Source organism: Zea mays, chromosome 1, assembly GCF_902167145.1.
Source record: "Zea mays cultivar B73 chromosome 1, Zm-B73-REFERENCE-NAM-5.0, whole genome shotgun sequence".
In the NCBI taxonomy this organism is placed as follows: Eukaryota; Viridiplantae; Streptophyta; class Magnoliopsida; order Poales; family Poaceae; genus Zea; species Zea mays.
The window spans coordinates 47328571-47347327 of record NC_050096.1 but is presented as its reverse complement, the minus strand read 5'-3'; the positions used below and the strand labels follow the sequence as shown (position 1 = coordinate 47347327).

Here is an 18757-nt window from a genome sequence, read left to right as displayed (position 1 = left end):
TTTTATGGCAGATCCGAAAAACATGGAAGCTGCATGCATGCGGTTATACAGATCCAAAAATTATGGCAAAATGCATGCATTGGTCAAACACGTTCTCTTGCATGCGTGTAAATTTAGGAAAGATTTGTGTGGCGGTTTCTATTTTTAAATGCTTTATTTCCTCCATAAATTTAGGATCGCTGCAACAGCCATGCAGCTAGACTCAAATGACCATTGTATGATATATACTGATACTAAATATGCTACACTGTGTATATAGTTATGCAATTCGGTATACTGCGTAAAAATCAGTTACCGGTTGCATGTGGACGAATTTATGACGGAAAGAATATGCAATGAAAGGAAATGAATTGCATGCATAGAAACAAAAAATTGTATTTAATGTTTTATTTCCTATATAAATATAAGATCCGTCCAAGAGTCATGCAGCTAAACGCATTAGAACTAGTTTATGATATATACTGATACAAATTATACTACACGGTGTAGCTATTTATGCAATTCGTTACATTGCGTAAAAAATCTGGCATGTTGTTCACTGGTGGACGCATCTCCGGGTGAAGCGTAAAAACCTTAAGTTTTGAGTGTAAAATCCCTCAATTATAAGCATAAATATCGAGCCAATGTGAGAGATTGATTGCTCTAGTAGGTTGTTATTACGATCCTGTTTTTATGGCAGATCCGAAAAACATGGCAGTCGCATGCATGCAGTTTCTATTTTTATACAGATACAAAAATTATGGCAAAATCGTGGGAGTTTCCACTGCATGCGCGCAAATTAAGAACAACATAAATCAAGAAATTGCCTTTCCAATGCGCATGCAGTAAACTGATATACGAACTCCGTGTGCAAGCATATAATCGTACAATTTTTAGCTTAAATAATACATGTGGTAGGCATAAAACACAATAATCGAAAAGAAAACACGAATCGAAGGATATAGTGGTCGGAGGACGTCGTCGATGACACAAGCACAAATGTAGGTCGTCACTAGGACCGCCCAAATTGCGCCGGATCGGAGGATGTCACGCGTGATCATCGCTGCGCGCATCTCGCGCCTTCCGTGACACCGCTCACTCGAACCTCGCGCTTCATGAGTCGTCGTCGCTACTCACACGTCGACGGGCGCCGCTTGCTCGCCGGCCTTGGAAGTGTCGCCTCCTCGGGGACTCGGGGACGCCGCCGCTTGCCCGCACAAGGGCCCCGTTGTCGCTCGCCCTCTGGATCGGGGAGGCGCCGCCACTACTCCATATCGAGAAACCTCCGCCACCACGCGTCGAGGTCATTAAGTTGCGGCCACCGGCTAGGGGTCCACCGCCGCGCACGCTCTGGGGCAACCGCCGTCGTCGCACGTGGCGTCGCTAATGAATCGGGGTGGAGCGTAAAAAACTGAACCCTAGCACTCCGGGTCCTGTTTTATAGACGTTCGAATCTGGTCCAGCTCGACCGGATTGCACCGTCCGACTTGGGCTTCCTCTAGTTATTGGAAGACCAGGGCTCTTAATATATAAACTATATATATATATCATCTCCTTAAATATTACTCCCTCCATTTGTTTTTATTTGTCGCCAATTAGTATAAAATTGAACTAAGTGGCGTCAAATAAATAAAAAAGATTGTAATATTTTTTATCACCCTCTAAAAGATTTCGTCTCCCATAAATCTCAACCCTTGCGGCAGTTTCCTCTAAATTCATCCTCTATACATAATACACTATATTTTTAATAGATTTTAAATTAGTTTTTTCACATATGTATTTATCAGTCTAAAGTGGCACGAACATATTAATTTTGTGTTAATTCATAGGCTAGAATACAAAAAAATAGGAAAAATGAGAATACTCTAGATTCAAAGGCAAGAGTACATACCCCTAAATTTAAGGCGCAATATAAGAACAATTGATGTGGGTTTTAAAGTGCCCCTAAAACTTGATGGGGGAGGGGTGACTTTAGGTGATGCGCTGCATATAGTCTTACATTTCTTTGTTGAGCGCCGGATGGCAATTGAACTGGTAGTATATGAATATATAGTTCGCAAATCTATACCTGCGCGACAAAACTTAACTCATACCCGTATCAATAAATGATCGTGATCTATACCCGTACCTGCCGGATATCCGCTATCCGGCAGATACCCGTTACCCGCCCGTCTACTATAATTTTAGCATTCAACACCAAGCAATAATTTTATCACATTTCAAAATAATTATCATATCAACAACATCAAATGATAATTTCAGCACGAAACAACATATCATGGATAAAAAATTGAAAAACGAGAATTTATGATAATATATTAAATCTGGATGGCCCACATATCAGATATGCATTGGGTAACGGGTATGGACCGCGAAAAAAATTCGCGGATACTTTATTATATCCATAATCATACTTTATTATATCCATAACCTACCTAATTCTACCATACTCATATCCAATAGATAAATCTGCGACTATTTACCCATACTCGTACCCATTGCCATCCCTACGCATAAGTTCGCAGTCAAGTAAATATATGTTGAATTGATGATTTAGTAATGTATACAAGCCTACAATGTCAGAGTATCAGTAATACGGATTACTGTGCTACTGATGTATCAGTGGCAATCAGGCTGGCTTTATTAGGTTGTTAGAAAGAACATAGAAGAAATCAGAGCTGGGATCTCCAAATAACATCTCTGTAATAATACAACAACAATGTACTCCCTCTTTTTTTGTCGTGTTTTAGTTCAAAAATAAACTTGCAGACGACAAATATTCGAAAACGGCGGTGATAATAATTTAGTGCTTCAGGCGATATTCAGGTGAGGCAGATACAGTCACTTTGCAGGACGATTAGCTGGAAGATCCGATGCTCGGAAAGACTTCTCGAGCAGCTGAGGAACAGTTAGTTTCAGCTCAAAGGTCAATTTCTGAAGCACGTAAGAGAGGGTTGTCACATCCTGCATGGCACGATGCGCGCTCCCTGTGAGTGGGATTTTGTAGCGTTCCCTCAGGAACTTCAATGACACAGAACTGAGTTTTGACCCTGCAAACCAAAATAGATGGGATGTTTAAAATGCATCTAATTTCATCCCACAAGCACTTAATCACAAAATTGTATTTCTATTGGCAGAAACAGCTAAATAACAAAACAAAGTTTAGCTTGCTAGTTCATCAACAATAACGATGCACAGTACATTGCTGTATTTCATCAATTATTTTACTGGAAAAAAAGCTCTTCAGAACAATATGCCTATGCAAGGAAATGGAAAACATGACAAGAGAGCATACCATTAGAATCGACCAATTGTTTTGCGATAGGAAGAGTATCCACAAAGAGCCAATCACCAGGCATTTCTACTTTACACCGTCGAAACTCAAACATGAGAAAGGGTACGTCAAAGGAACGCCCATTATGAGCAACCCAGAGAACTGGTTTACCGTCCATTTGACGACTCCACACATATTGTAGCAGAATGGGAATAATCTCTCCAAATCTGCATAGCCATACATGAGATGAGACCACCATGATTATAAAAACAAATGTGTAAACAATAATAAAGAGTAACCATGTTTCAAATGAAATGTAGTTAAGAATGAAGTCACAAATTTCCTCTAGGAAGTAACATATGGGAGATTGATCCTAGTACATAGTTCTTTCGTCACATGACCGCATTGTAACAACATAATACTGCCTTATTCCCTCATCCCATATTCCCATGGTTATAAAGTAATGATATTCGAGCATGCCCTGTTTTCAAGTCGGCGACTAGTCGTCCGGTCGGTCCTGGGAGCTCGACTTGGGGATCCGGCTCGACTTTTCTGGCAAGTCGGGCGACTTGTCAACGACTGAAAATTCTCAGTCGACTAGTCGTCGACTTGGTCTGGCAAGTCGGCCGACTTGTGCCCCAATTCAGCCCAAAGGCCCATTACACAACATATTTTCTTGATTTAGGAGAAAATGCAATGGATGATCTTGATTTAGGAGATATTTAGGGTATCTACTATCTAGTATCTATCTAGCTGCAGCAGCAGCTTAGCTATCTAATGGAGTTTATTTCCTTTCAAGTTTGAACTATATTTTCTTGCTATTTGGTTTCCAATTTGAACTATATGGCTGTTATGACTTATGAGTTTGACTTATCGCTGATTTGGTTCGGTTTGAGGCTTCAAATGAGGTAAGACTTGCTGTTTATATCAGTTTAGTTCAATTTCAGGCTTCTAATGAGGTAAAACATGCTCTTTCTTCATATATAAATGCTATATTGTCTATATGAAGCCATTATATAGGCAAAACAGCAACTATATTGGCAAGTCGACGACTAGTCGACTGACTTATCGACTAGTCACCAAGTCGGTACCTTGTCGACTCGACTCGACTTATCGACTTGAAAACCTTGCGAGCGTGTTAGCAAGCAACGGAAAACAAAAACACAGGATACATGGGATAAATGGATCCTCAATTTCAGTCTATTTTAGTGGCACGCTTGCTAGTAAACTAAGAATGATACTTGCCATATTTAGCATTAAGAAGCATGAACATACCTTGGAACATCAGGCCTGCAGAGCATACTGTTGTTAATACCATGAACATATGTATTTTTCACATCTTTCTCAGGATTTATGAGTGTCTGAAAAGTGCTATTCTTTCCCCCCATAAGATCACGGACAGCAAACTCAATAATTCTGTCATCACGACGTGAGAAGCCAGTAGTTTCAATATCAAAAACAAGGATAGTTGCAGGCCATTCGGTCTTGACTTCAGAAAACTCTTCCTCAACATTGTAGCAATGAAGTGATTTAAGCTGCTCAAGCTCTGACTGCTTGAACACTTCAATTGATGATTCAACCGATTTACTGTGCAAATGGCGGCCATTGCTAAATGACTGCTTACTTCCTTTTCTTGTGCTTCTTGCTAGCACTGTTGTACTAGGAGGCCTACTTTGATGTATTCTGCTTGAGAGGAAAGTTTCATATATCAATCTGCTATGGTATTTAAGCCATCTGACACTGCAAGTGTCTCCTATAGAGTTCCTTAGTAGATGGAACTTCGCACAGCAAATAGAAGACAAAGACATTGCAGAAACTAATGAATGGGGTTATGGGGCATCAAAGGTATTGCTACTCCTATTCTTCAGTAGCTAGTTTTCACTGAATATTGGATAACCCTTCAATGCTAATCCTGAAATGATAAGCAAAAATCAGTTTTATCAGAAAATTAAACTGATCCAGGATCAGAAATGAAATACATATCATGTCTACACAAGTAATCATCAAAAAAAGCCCAAAACAAGACAGCAAAGCAGTTTCACATTTCACACATATGAAAATGTAAGGGTACTGAATGGATCATAAAACACAAACCCAAGGTTATTAAAACGACGAAACGTTGAAACGCTCATGGGTGAGTTTTAACTTTTAAACGGTTTAAACAAAGTTTAAACGTAGTTTTAAACAACATAGGGAAATTTCAATATATCATAATTTCAGGCAATTATATCAAGTCAAATACCAAACAGTGGGACAGTCAGTCTCTGTACTCTGTAGTCCTGCCGCAGTGGGACAGCAGAGGCGGGGCTGGAGGGGCTGGCAGCGCCGGACGGGCGGCGCAGGAGGGAGGACGGCCTGGAGCGCGGCGGCCTGGAGCGGCGGCACGCAGAGGCTCTGAGGCGGGGCTGGAGGACGGCCTCGAGAGCAGCGGCCTGGAGAGCAGCGGCCTGGAGGGAGGACGGCCTGGAGAGCAGCTGCCTGGAGCGGCGGCGGCCTGGAGCAGCGGCACGCAGAGGCGGGCCTGGCGGCGCCGGACGGGCGGCGGAGGGTTGGAGCAGCGGCGGCCTGGAGGCTGGAGCGCGCCCTAGAGTGCGGCGGCTGGTGAGAACGCGAGTTACTAATTGGGCTGGTGAAAGTGCGGCCTGGGCGGGAGTTTCTAATTGGGCTGGGCCAATTTCTAGCAGCAGACGCATTAAACGCCCGAAACACGGCGTTTCACTCTATACCGCGTTTAAACGTCAAAACGCGACGTTTAAACGACGTTTTACGACGAATCGTAAAACGTTTTGTCGTTTCACTTCCTGTCAGCGTTTTATAGTTTAAACGACGTTTAAACGTCGTTTTAACGTCGTTTAAATAAGCATGCACAAACCCAACTTAGAGATTTTGATCTTTCTCACTAATCATTTGCATTACTTCAGAGTGTACAATACACATGCATGTGTCTGTCATCTAGCCCTTCTTTCCTTGGTTCCCTGTGATGTGCCAAAGAGCTAAAGTAGTAACCAAATGTCCAAATGTTTCATTCTCATAGAAATTACATTTTTTTCATTGCTATGCAGCAGCACTGCAGCAGAACCAGCATCGAAATCTCTGGATGGAAAAAGTAATTAGATCAGTTGTATTCCCTTGGAACTGCTCGTTTAGTATTAGCTGGATCGCATCTGTATTGCTCAGGAAAAGGGCTACCAGTAATCCTTGCAGGAGCAGCATCCGCTTTCAAACTGGTGAAATCGAATTCTATCCCTCAAAATAATAACACGACAAAGTACCTTTGAGACTATCTTAATCCATTCATGACAATCACTGCAAATCTGCAAATTCTTGGAAAGCATTATTGCTGTCCCTGGACCAATCTTCAGGATACTATATAAGCCACTGCTAGCTTGTCACTATGGAAGGTAAGGTTTTCTTCTCTTTCCTCCTCTGAGACATCTTTTGTTACTGGATCAGTCAATGGAGCATAACCTTCAACCTTAGCTCTTTTTACGTAATCCACGCAGCACTAGGTATATATCCTCAGTGTCAGGATGAGATCTACCACCAGCTTAAATTCATGGCTGCTCCCCCCTAACTCAACCCAGCTCAAGTCTTTGCTCTTCCTAATTTCCTTTTGTTTCTTCTGTTTCCATACTTCCTCTGAATCATTCCATCTATTTGCTGATGAGTACCTGTTTGAAAGAAGGGCGTAAACCACACTGCCATGGCATGCCTCATGCTCAATAGTGACCAAACCTAATTCTGTTTGGCAATATATGCAACAGGTGCTAAGCAATGCCCTCCATATCACAACATCAGGCTACATTCATCGACATTACCAACTTGTATGCCTCATCCAGCAACCCAGCTCGCAATGACATATCCACCAATACACCATAGTGCTCAACCTCTGGCGTGATAGAATACTCTGGAGTAATTGATCTGAAGTATTGGCGAGCCTATTCAACCATGCCACAGTGACTGCATGCTGTCAAGAGTGCAACAAACATAACCCCATCAGGAACCAGATCTTCACTTTTCATCTTGTGGAACAAAACCACTATGTCGGATCCAAGAACATGTGATGCCAAGCCATTAATCATTTTATTCCAGACAGGAATATGGTTTCTCTTGACTTTGAATATCTCAGTTCCCACATCAATCCTTCCACATTTGGCATACATGTCAACAAGTGTTGAGCTCAAGAATGATTCATTTCCACTGCCAGTCGAGTCATCAGGTGATGCGCCCACACTCCATATCAGCGAGCACCAGCTCGAGCACATGCTGACAGAACTAAGGAGAATGAGAAGCAATCAGGCACAAGGCCTGAACTGACCAACCAGCTAAAAAGATTCATTGCTTCTTTCAGGTGCGAGCTCCTTACTGCACCTGCAATCATTTGAGTTCCATGAGACCAGACAGACAACCTCTTGAAAATCTGATATGCCTTATCTAGCTGTCCGCTCTTCAAGAATCCCATAAGCATCAGATTGCCATGGAAGGGATCGGTATTCCACTCTAGCATTGACCAAAGTAGTTCATGCGCTTCCAACATGTGATCATGAGCAATATAACTTGAAACAGAGGAGGTGTTATATGCTGATTAGATAGCAACCCCACTTTAGTGAGATGGCAATGGATTCAATGGAAGCATAGAGGTCTGAGCATTTTACACAAGCTCTGAGAAGGAGAGCATAAGTTCTGTAATCAGGGCAGAAAGCGGTGAAATGGAGCAAAGTGCTATAGTCCATAAGTGACTACTGACTTGTGGAGAGCCTTTCTCTAAAGAAGCTGAGGATGGAGTTGCCATATCAAAAGAAGATTCTATAGGGATGTTTCTTCCAACAGTTCGTGTAAGACATAGTGCGAACAAGCTCTGAAAGGGAGTTCGCTACATGAAGGAGAGAGAAAAAACACACACTATGCAGCTAGTTTTTAAAGTCCTCCTGCAACCTAATTTTTCCAGAATGAAGTTGGACAACACCTAAATCACATAGTAGCAAACTAGCAACTAAGATAATCAGGCAACATGAACTCTATGCTCTTTAACTATCCTGAAATGAACGAGTAAAATGGCCATCAAATTTTGTGCATGAAATTATCAAAAACACAAAGTATAAGAATATTGGACATGGAGCAGCCACATTTCCCTGGTAACTAATTATCATATTTGTAATATGAATCGCATGGCGGTTGTTTATACGATTTAAATCAAGCAGATACATTCGATGCTAAAAAACAATGGTAGACCATAAGTCATTTCACATCTAGTACTTGTCTTGCTCCACTACACTCGTACGGTCGTACCATAATTTATATATCCAATTTGCAGGGAGTACTTCTTAAACGTTACAGTTCAATAGCAGTCATATGCTCAACAAATCGCCGATTTGCAGGTCATGATACAGAAATCCATGTGGCCCGATAGAACTAGGGGCAAATATAGGAAGCATCCGTTGAACTATCTAAACAGCACATGCACATTCGTACTTAAAAAACATCAACGGAAACCAACTAACAACTAGCGAACCTGGGTACAAGAAAAGCTCAACGGCTGACGCAGCGATGCATCCCAGATGTTCGACCAGTGGCGGAGGACGTGACAAAATCAAGGTGTTGCTAACGCAACGACGAAAAAATTCACTATACACCAAAGTAATTCATGGCTAGGAAAGTAATTCACAACACAATTTAAAGAAATCCTTTTTGTTAAATAACTACTACGGCGAAGCAGGATGAGCTAAGCTTAACACTAATGAGATATAAAGCACTTAAAACATTAATCCACACAACAAAAATAGTACACACTGAATACCAAGTACAGCAGTTATCTAAGTATCATCATAAACAACAATTCTATCCTATATAAAGTCAAGTATTGTTTGGCACAAGATAATGGTTTCCTGAAATCTAGAAGGAAGCTATAGTTGGTTCAATATAAATAGAATCAAACGTTCTAAAGTCTATTCTTCATAGAGGAATTACAACATACCTTAAAGGATAGCTAACCATCAAGATATTATTCTTACGACAGAAAATTGTTTATAGTATGAGAATTGATTCCCAAGTTAATGCGCGCGCTTTCACTTTGGAAATTCAGAACAGCAGTGATACTGATACCCTGAAGCCTTTTGAAGTATCAGAAACTTAACTGAATTGTAAGGTAAATGAAAGTGTAAATGCAAGGCAACAAATCTAAGCAGAAAGCACCAATCAGACAAGCTTGCAGCATTCACCAGTGAGACGTCGTTCACCGACGAGCAACGACGGCGGCCCGGGCGAGACGGCGGGTGGCGGACACGCACGCGTGGAGCTTTGCTGCGGCGCCGCGCCACGCGCAGACCTGGGGAAGGCCGACGAGAGGCTAGTTCTCTGGTGAGCTGCTACGGGCGGGCGGGGCCGAACCGGCGAGGGGCAGTTCGCGCCACCGTGGACAGCCTGTCGGGGCCGAAGTGGACGAGACACGGGGCGACCGCCGCGCTGCTACTTAGGCCACACCGCCTCAGCTTAAGGGCCGTCGGATGATTCGGCCGGTGCGGCAGGCGGGCGGGCGCCGCGCGGCAGTGGCCGAGGGGCGAGGTTGAGTGGATGACGGAGGCGGCGGGCGCAGGCAGGTGCGCCACGGGCTGCGGCTGGTCGGTCTGTGTGCGGGAGCGCGATGCGAAGACACTAGGGCTTTTTTTTACTTTGATTTCTGGACCATACTGGGCCCTCCGCCCCTGTGTTCGACGAAATGCTCCACCGAAAAACAACCAAAGAGTGCATCAATGGAGTCCCAGCAAAGGTTAAAGAAGGTACCTATGAACCGGATGAGGCAACCAAGATCCAAGGCGGCGAAAGAGCCCAAAGAAACCGGAAAATAAAGCGGCAGAGAACGCACTAATACAGGATGGGGTGGGGAAGAAGCAAGGGACGCTACGGAAGGGACATTCCTTGCGGGGATGCCAAGACGAGCGAGGGAGGGACGACCGGACGAGGGGGCGAGCGAGCGAGGGAGGCGTGGAGGAGAGGAGCGACGGGAGTGGCGAGCGGAGAGGGAGGAGGAGTGGGGGTTCGGGAACCGGAGACCGGGCGGGGGGCGGGGCGGGCGCCCGTTGTTGGCGGATCCACCGCACCGCACCGCGGGCGTGGTCTACTGGTTTCCTGTTTCTGCAAGTGGCACGTGCTTCCGCCGTGATTAGGACACTGGGAAGCGCTCGCTTTGAAATGGTTGGTTGGTTTGGCTCTCGGCCTCTCGCTCGGTGGACGGTGGTAGATGTTGCGTGTTGGCAGCGGGCTGGGCCGTGTATCTGCCGGGTCGTTTGGTCCAAAAGATCACAGGCCTACGAGTGTCTGTGTTTCGGTGTGAAATGGGGATTAGCATCATTGGGTCCATAGCAGTGTGGGTGGGCTTAGAGCATGCCAACTGTTATGTAAAAAAGTTCCTAAATCTCAGTTTAAAAAATTATTAGAAAATTGTCTCTAATAATACTCTAAACGATGTTGCTAAATTTTAAAAGTTGTTATTTTATCTTTTTCGTCCTCACATTTGGCAAAACCAAGAGGGACTCCTCAAAACACTTTTTCGTGCAAAATTAGTGTTCTATACCTTCTGTTTTTGTTCTCTTTTATTTTTTATTAATAAACTCCGGGCTACTATGTGGAAAAAAAATTGTTGCATGTTAGACTTTTTATTTCTGCAATTTAGGTCATATTTAGAATCAATTAATCATAGAGATTTGTGTATGTTTTGTACGCAAATTTTTCTGTACGTAGATGTTAGAACCATTGCAATAACAATATCATGTCTGATGGGAATAACATAAAATTTTCTAGAACGTGAGAGGGATAGGAGTTTTAACTGACATAATTTGAAATATTTGGCAGCTAAAAATAATGAACTACTAGATAACACATATTTTTTACTTCCTACTATTATTTAGCAACTCCTCACATCTATCATTAGAGAGATTTTTTTATAAAACTATTTGAGATGCTCTTACGTGTCTTGAGTTTAATTAACTTGGGCCCTTTATTGCTGAGATGAGAGGTCCGTTTTGTTCCTCAGCTTCTTCAAATGCGGGTAAACTTAAACTTCTTTTTTTTATTGTGAACAAATGATGGGCAAACCAATCGCCATGCATAGTCACGGAGTTGGCAGCGAGGACCTATTCCTCACCACAAATCGAATGGTGATGTACAGCCAATGTTAGGTTAAGCAGTCCGGCACAAATCGAATGGTGATGAGAAGTCAACTGAATGATGTTTAGCTTGGTAGGCAACGTGATGCTCTATTGCTCGGCACGTATTCTTTCATGACGTGCATACGGAGCTTATTTTATCCGTAAATTTTATCTTTTCTTTTTTTTTCCCCGTAAATCTCAACAAAATGGGGGAATGGAAGCCACGTATAATTTCTGAAAGATCTTTCAGCAACAAAAGATCTGAATATTTTAGCAACCTGATCACCGTCAAGAACGCGGTGCTATGTAAACAGTAAACGTGATACGGTTCTGCAGGTTTGACACTTCAGCCTTCAGTGTCAACAACGGCTCTTTTCTCTGAATAAAACATGTGCAGCGATGTGCGTGCCAGTTATGTTGCCTCAGGCATGCACGAAATGGACACGGACACCCCATGTTACGTGCGCAGATGATATACGCTTCGCTGCGTCTTTGAATTGACTCAAACAGCGTGTGACGTCGTGGGACGGACGGATTTGAGCAAACGACCGAGCTGCGTCTTTGAATTGAGCAAACAAATGTTTCTTTTTGATCCAATCCAAGTATCGAACTGATAGCAGGAGACGCAACGACCAGCTGCAAGTTGCTTTCGAGAAGACGAAAAGCGGAAGGATCCACTGGCGTTTCGCCTTTTGGCCTGAGAAACGAACGTTGCGGCTTGTGGCGAGTTTGAAATGGAGGCTGCTGGCTGGTGACCCTGTACCGGTAGTGGTCCCCTTAACGAACAAACTGTCCGCCGAACATCTTTCGAAATTTGAATGGAAGAAACATGCATGGTTTTAATATCAATTTAATACTATCTTGATCTGAGAAGCATCCAATGTTCATCCACACGCATGCAACAGTCATGCTAGAGACCGGTACGCTCTGCATTTGTGCTGGTCCTACAACAGCCTCAACTGGTAGATCCTGACAGGTGCATCAACAGAACATCATATGGGCAGACATGTTCGATTGATCTCAAATCTAAGGGGGATTGGAGAAGAACGAGGGAACTAAATCCCTAACAAGTCAAATTCCCCTCATCCGTCTTTAATCCCCTTCGATCCCTTTCCAATCAGTTTGACGGTCCGTTCAGCTAACCATGATTCGACCCAGGAACCATTCCACCTCATTAAGGTTACACATATTAGTAAACCATTCGAACTAGAAACCATTCCACGGACTCAATCTAAAGGAACCAAACAAGGCCTGAATTTGTGACCAAACAAACAAAAACAAGACATGAACGGATTCACAGAGTAAATTCTGTATGACAGACAGAACATGAGACAATTCGTAAATGCCATTAGAACGAGGAACCAATGTTGCAAACCCGCAACAAATGCTTCCTCACTTTTTCTCTCACTATCCAAGTATTCATACTGTTTCACAGCTGCTGCTTCATCTGACTAACATACAGCAGCTAAGTAGAATCTACTAAAGCAATCACAGAAACAAAAAAAAGAGGCTTTCTTACAAATGGCATCGACCAAACCACCTGAAAGAATCAAAGAATTGGAGTCCCGTGGATCATTGCTGGAGCAATAGGAAAGCCGAAGCAACAAGGAACGGAACCAGAGCAAGGCCACTGCTGAGACGGGTGCTGAATCCAGTGCTGATCGGAATTCTCTGTGGCATAGCGCATTCGTCGCCATTGAAGAAGACCTTTGTTGGGAAGCCATCTCCAGCAACAACATTTAACCCCGGGGTCAGCTTCTTGGTGAATGAGAGGACTGACTGTTGCTTGCCAGGAACAAGGTAGTCGGACCCACTCATGTTGGTCTGCTTCACCAGGTAATTAAGCCCCTCCAGACCCTGCATAAAGATCGTGTTCTTGCCCACTGCGGTGCCGTTGAACGAGTAAGCCTTCTCAAAGCCGTCATACGCCTTGTCCATGACGATGGCAGCAAACCAATTGGCCATGTCGACATCCTCCCAGTTGAACAATGTCACCCGAGCGCTCCAGCCCTTGTTGTAGTCCGTTGAGACATGCCAATTGATGCTCACGCCACAAAAGTCACCGCAAGGCATCGGCCGGGGCACATTGTAATGCTTCAGCTCAGCCCACGCCAACGCCTTCTGTGACCGGTTGTCGAATGGCACAAGCAGCGCCTCCGGTGGCAGCAGCATGGATTGTGCGGTGGTGCTGCACGTTGGCCCTCGCCTGTTTGCAGGGCACCCACAAGCGCAGGTGCTGCAGGGGATCACTGAGTCGTTGTAGTACGCCGAGAAGGTCACACAACACTTGGGCTTGGCCCCCTTTGTCGTGGTAATGTTGCACACCACCTGCCATGTTGCCACAGCAAGCGTCGTCGAGTCAAGCCCGCTCGGGTCTGGGAACGCGGTTGGGCTGACAGGCACCGGCTGGCCACAGGCATAGTCCGGGTTCAGCGATGATGCACCCACGATCTTGAAATTAGCAGGGGGGAACAGCTTAGTCCGGTTCAGGTCTGGTGGCATCTTGAAAACTTGCATCTGGAACGCAGATTTCGACTGTGCCTCGTCCATGGACTTGGGCAAGATTGTCCCATTCCTGCAGCAATTGTCAATCTTCCCAATCTGAGTGTCGTTGTACCGGGACAGGGGCAGGTCAAGGATCACCGGCTTGCGGTCACAATTGAGCACCTGCGAAAAATCAAGGCTCTGGTAGTACTGCCCAGGCGCCCCACAGATACAGCCCGAGGTGTCCACCTCTGATGGGTGAGCTCCTTTCATTGAGTAGATGAACTCCCCACGCCGCCACTCCCACGACAGCCGCCAGTTGTCGAGGCGGCCGAGCTTGGCGTTGTTCTCGAGCGTGACGAGCGCAAGGTAGCTGGAGGGGTAGGCCTGGAGCACATCGTAGGTGATGACGAGGTCGCCGGTGCCGCGCGGCAGGAAATCCTTGGTCGGGTCGGTGGTGTTGGCGTCGATGGCAGTGGCGTTGGCCTCGGCCTCCGGCGTGAGGACGCAGCACGTGGACAGCACCCGAGCAGTGACGTTGGTCGCCGCCGGGCACGCGTAGGCCGGGTCGTCCAGCGACAGCGCGGTGGGGAGCGGCACGAACGGGCCGGGCCCGGCGAAGAGCGTGCCGACGATGCCGACGGAGGCCTGGATCTGCGACAGGTCCCCGGCGGTGGCGATGGGCGTGAGGAGGTCTGTATGCGGGTACCCGGAGAACGAGGTGGCGTTGCCGGCGTCCTCCGTGGTGTTGTACGGCAGGTCGCCGCCGCCCGTGAGCACGGCGCCGTCGACGCCGACGAGGATCTCGCCGTAGCCGAATGTGACGAGTGCCGCCCAGGACTTGAGCGGGCGGGTGCCGGAGTTGAGCACGGTGACGTTGGCGCGGAAGGCGTAGGGCTGCTTGTTCTTGTCGCTGACGAAGGGCCGGATCTTGGTGCGGTCCACGAAGTTGTAGGTCAGCTGGATGCCGTTGCAGCCGGGGTCGGGCGCGGGGGCCGCCGCAGCCGGCGTCGTCGCCCTCTGCGCCGCCGCGAGCCCCGCGAGCAGGAGAAGACCGAGGACCACAGCGTGGGGAGCTACGGAGCCAGCCATATCGCTGGATCGGGGGCGCGGGCGCGGTGGACTGGTGACTGGGGCTGGGCGGAAGCGCGGTGGCGAGGTAGATGAAGCGATCGGAAAGCGCGTGCACAGCTGGGAAAGGAAGATGAAGGGGGAAGGGGTGGTGGGTTTGAACTGGGGGAGCGGCGGCGTGCGTGCGTAGTAGCTTGAGTGCTGGTGCTAGCTACGCCTGTCGTCTCTCCCTCTGCTGTCTATCTATTACTAGTCCCTACAAAGAAATGGAGAAAACGATCGGTTTTTAACAAAACGGAGTGGGAATCGACGCCGGCAGGAAAAGAGACGAGACGACGAGGGGGTCCAGTTTCCAGTGGAGGGATGATGAGGAGCGTGAGTTGATGTTGATTGACGAGGGGCGTGTGGGTCCGGGCCCAGGAGGCAGTGACTCAGCGGACGCGGAGAGGCGGCGCCTGGTTGAAACGGTAGGGTTCGGTTCGGGCAGCGGCGCCGCGGACGGGCGAGATGCGCGGCAAGCCGTCCGATTCTAGCGTGCACGGCTGCGGATGGGGCTACTGTCGCTTGTAAAGTGGGGCCCGCGCATGTGCCGAGGAGAGGTTCAGGACGGCCGGGCCGTGGGCCGCGGCGCATGTTGGCATGTGAAAGTGAAGAGAAGCAAGGAGTGGGTCCAGGATTCATGGACCATGGTGCAGAGAGGCAGCGCGATGTTTCCAGGAACACGCTTTGGTGCACGCGGAGTTGGTAAGGAAATCGAGTCATTTTCTGTAAACAAATGGGAAGGCCTTTTGTACACACGGTCAGTTACCATGTTTCGGAAAAAGAACGTGCCCAGTCCCGTGCGTGTTTTGTTGGGGGCGGATAGACAGACGTGTATGTACTGGTGAGTATTTGCGACTAAAGTTAAAACTAGCAAATGCTTGTGTGTTTACTACGGTTTTCATTTATATTGACTATATTCTTTTGGATATGTCATCCCACAAACTAGTTAGCTAGTTAGTTCAAATCTTTGTGATGGTTATCAAGCACCAAAACAACTATGGGCCTGTTTGTTTCGGCTTCTGGCAACTTCTGGCCACCAAAAGCTGCTGCGGACTACCAAACACTCAGCTTTTCAGTCAGCTTCTATAAAATTTGTTGGGACAAAAACCATCCAAAATCAACATAAACACATAATCGGTTGAGTCGTTGTAATAGTAGGAATCCGTCACTTTCTAGATCCTGAGCCCTATGAAGAAATTTATCTTCCTCTACACGTAATCTTAATAATACTCAGATTCTCCCCACAGCCAGATTCTCCTCGCAGCCAGATTTTCAGAAAAGCTAGTCAGAAAAAAGCTGAATCAAACAGGCCCTATAACTAGTTTGCAACATTTTCAAGAGTTCATAAGAAACTAAGGTAAGATCAAGTCTAAGTACAATATGAATTGTTTTGAATATTTGATGTTTTAGATCACGTTTGCACCACTTGAGTTTTGATTTTGCAAATTTTTTAAATCTTTTCAAAGAGTTTCTTGTATGTATTTGGCCGAAAAAGATAAAAATTTCATTTTTCTCAAGAATTTATTAAGTTTGAAAATTTATCCCCATTTTTTAAATACTTTTGCTTTGGCCAAAAAGGGTTCTCCCCTTGAAAATTCCACCCTCATTTTGGAAAAAAAATTCTCCTTTTAGCTGTCAAGATGGTTTTTCTTAAAATAAAAAGATATCAAGTTTGAAATGATAAAAAATCAAAATAAGGTGGCGGTGTGGTCCTTTTGCTTTGGTCCTAATAATCCCCTCCCCCTTTGCATTAAGCACCAAAAAGAAGATAATTAAGAGAATATAGTAATTAAGAACATGAGTTTGAGCAAGAGATATTTTATACCGATCGAGTGTGCAGTCAGAGCGCTTTTCTTTGCCCGAAACTCCACTTCACTTTCAGTTTGAGACATAAGCACAGAATAGACTTGAAATGACATTAGTCTCAAAGATAAAGCGTATGTCATTGCTCCCTCTTAATATGTGTATACAAATGATGAATACTTGCCAAGGTAATGCACTTGAACTTGTCAGGCCCAGGGAGACAACTTCTACATTTCAAACCTTGGTACGAGCAAGAATATGAAATATGAAATGATACCAATTGAAATAGACATATTTCATCAAAGATATAGTAAAAGAGCAATGTGTGCAATATTTCATATCATGTTCATAGAATCAAACGCATTTAGTTCACTGCTAAGGTCACAAAACGTTTTCTCATCTAGAGGCTTGGTGAAGATATCGACTAACTATTTATGGGTGCTAACATGATTATTTACGATATCTCCCCTTTGTGAGTGATCTCTCAGAAAGTGATACTGGATGTCTATGTGCTTAGTGCGACCATGATCAACAGGATTATCCACCATGCATATTGCACTCTCATTATTACATAAGACATGGACTTTTCTCATTGTAGCCAAAGTCCTTGAGGGTTTGCCTTCATCTAGAATAATTGTGCACAATAATGTCCTACGGCAATATACTCAGCCTCGACGATGGATAGGGTAACAGAGTTTTGTTTCTTTGAAGACTAAGACACCAAGAATCTCCTAGAAACTGACAAGTCCCTGATGTACTCTTCCTATCAACCTCATATCCGACATAATCGAAATCAGAATATCCAAGGAGATCAAAGTTTGAACCCTTAGGATATCAAACCCAAAGTTAAGAGTATGAACTAAATATCTAAAATTTCTCTTTAAGGCCCTAAGGTGATATTCCTTAGGGACGACTTAAAGTTTTGCACACATGCATACTAAAAACATAATATCTGGTCTAGAAGCACATAAATACAAAAGTGAACCTATTATAGAATGGTATGCCTTTTGATCTACAGAAATACCTCCTTTGTCGAGGTTGAGATGTCCATTGGTTCCCATGGGTGTCTTGATGAGTTTGGCATCCTTCATCCCAAACTTTTTTAGAATGACTTGAGTGTACTTCATTTGGCTAATGAAGGTGTCATCTTGGAGTTGCTTGATTTGGAAGCCCATGAAATACTTCAACTCCCCTATCATGGACATCTCAAATTTCCTGACCAAAATCCTACTAAACTCTTCACAAGATATTTTGTTAGTAGACCCGAATATAATATCATAAACATAGATTTGGCATACAAACAAATCATTGTCAATAGCTTTAGTAAAGGAAGTATGCTTTACTTTTCCAACTTCGAAGGAATTTGCAATAACAAAATATTCCAAGCATTCATACCATGCTCTCAGTGCTTGATTAAGTCCATAGAGTACCCTTTTGAGCTTATACACATGAGAGTGATATTTATCATCTTCAAAGACATGTGGTTGCTCAACATACACTTTTTCTTTGATTGGCCTATTGAGGAAAGCATTTTTCACGTCCATTTTAAATAACTTGAAATCATGGTAAGTAACATAGGCTAATAATATTCAAATGGACTCAAGCCTAGCTACGTGTGCAAAGGTTTTATCAAAATTCAAACCTTCAACTTATGAGTACCCTTTGGCCACAAGTAAATGTAAAAATTGCCAAGAGTCGAGTCTCGAGGAAAAATCATTCCTAGCTCGACGATTGAAACTGAAAGTGCATTCATCCCTTTTGTGAGTTTTGGTGATTTGGATAACAACACATTTAAAGGTCTAACAAATTTGCTAAGTGTTGAACAGGGAATTCAGTATGATGAACATACTTGAATAGTGTATAATGATCAGTGAACAAAGTTCAACACAAGGTCAAATAACCAGTGAGACAATACAAATGGATATAATATGGTCTCTATATTGGTTTGAATATATGGACA

The 18757-nt window shown here is 44.6% G+C and overlaps 2 protein-coding genes and 1 pseudogene across 5 annotated transcripts; all 3 read right to left on the bottom strand.

Moving 5' to 3' along the window:
* Positions 1–2504: 2504 nt before the first annotated feature.
* LOC100192533 (uncharacterized) lies at positions 2505–10463 on the bottom strand. Of its 4 annotated transcripts, none has more exons than NM_001401842.1 (5): positions 9472–10400; positions 9228–9386; positions 4529–5165; positions 3275–3480; positions 2597–3029 (listed from the first exon to the last, which is right to left on the bottom strand). In NM_001401842.1, exons 3-5 carry the CDS (start codon positions 5059–5061, stop codon positions 2821–2823), a joined length of 948 nt encoding a protein of 315 aa, NP_001388771.1. In that variant the 5' UTR covers positions 5062–5165; positions 9228–9386; positions 9472–10400; the 3' UTR covers positions 2597–2820. The 4 variants fall into 4 exon arrangements, with proteins under 4 accessions (XP_008678340.1, NP_001388771.1, NP_001131224.2 ...); NM_001137752.2 differs by having other exon boundaries at positions 9228–9356; positions 9472–10291; XM_008680118.3 differs by lacking the exon at positions 9228–9386 and having other exon boundaries at positions 2505–3029; positions 9472–10463.
* On the bottom strand, positions 6264–9221 carry LOC103634526 (pentatricopeptide repeat-containing protein At5g50990-like; annotated as a pseudogene).
* Positions 10464–12724: 2261 nt separating the features above from the next.
* Positions 12725–15157, bottom strand: LOC100279563 (uncharacterized). Its single transcript, NM_001367914.1, has one exon. It carries the CDS (start codon positions 14971–14973, stop codon positions 12970–12972), a length of 2004 nt encoding a protein of 667 aa, NP_001354843.1. The 5' UTR covers positions 14974–15157; the 3' UTR covers positions 12725–12969.
* Positions 15158–18757: the final 3600 nt, after the last annotated feature.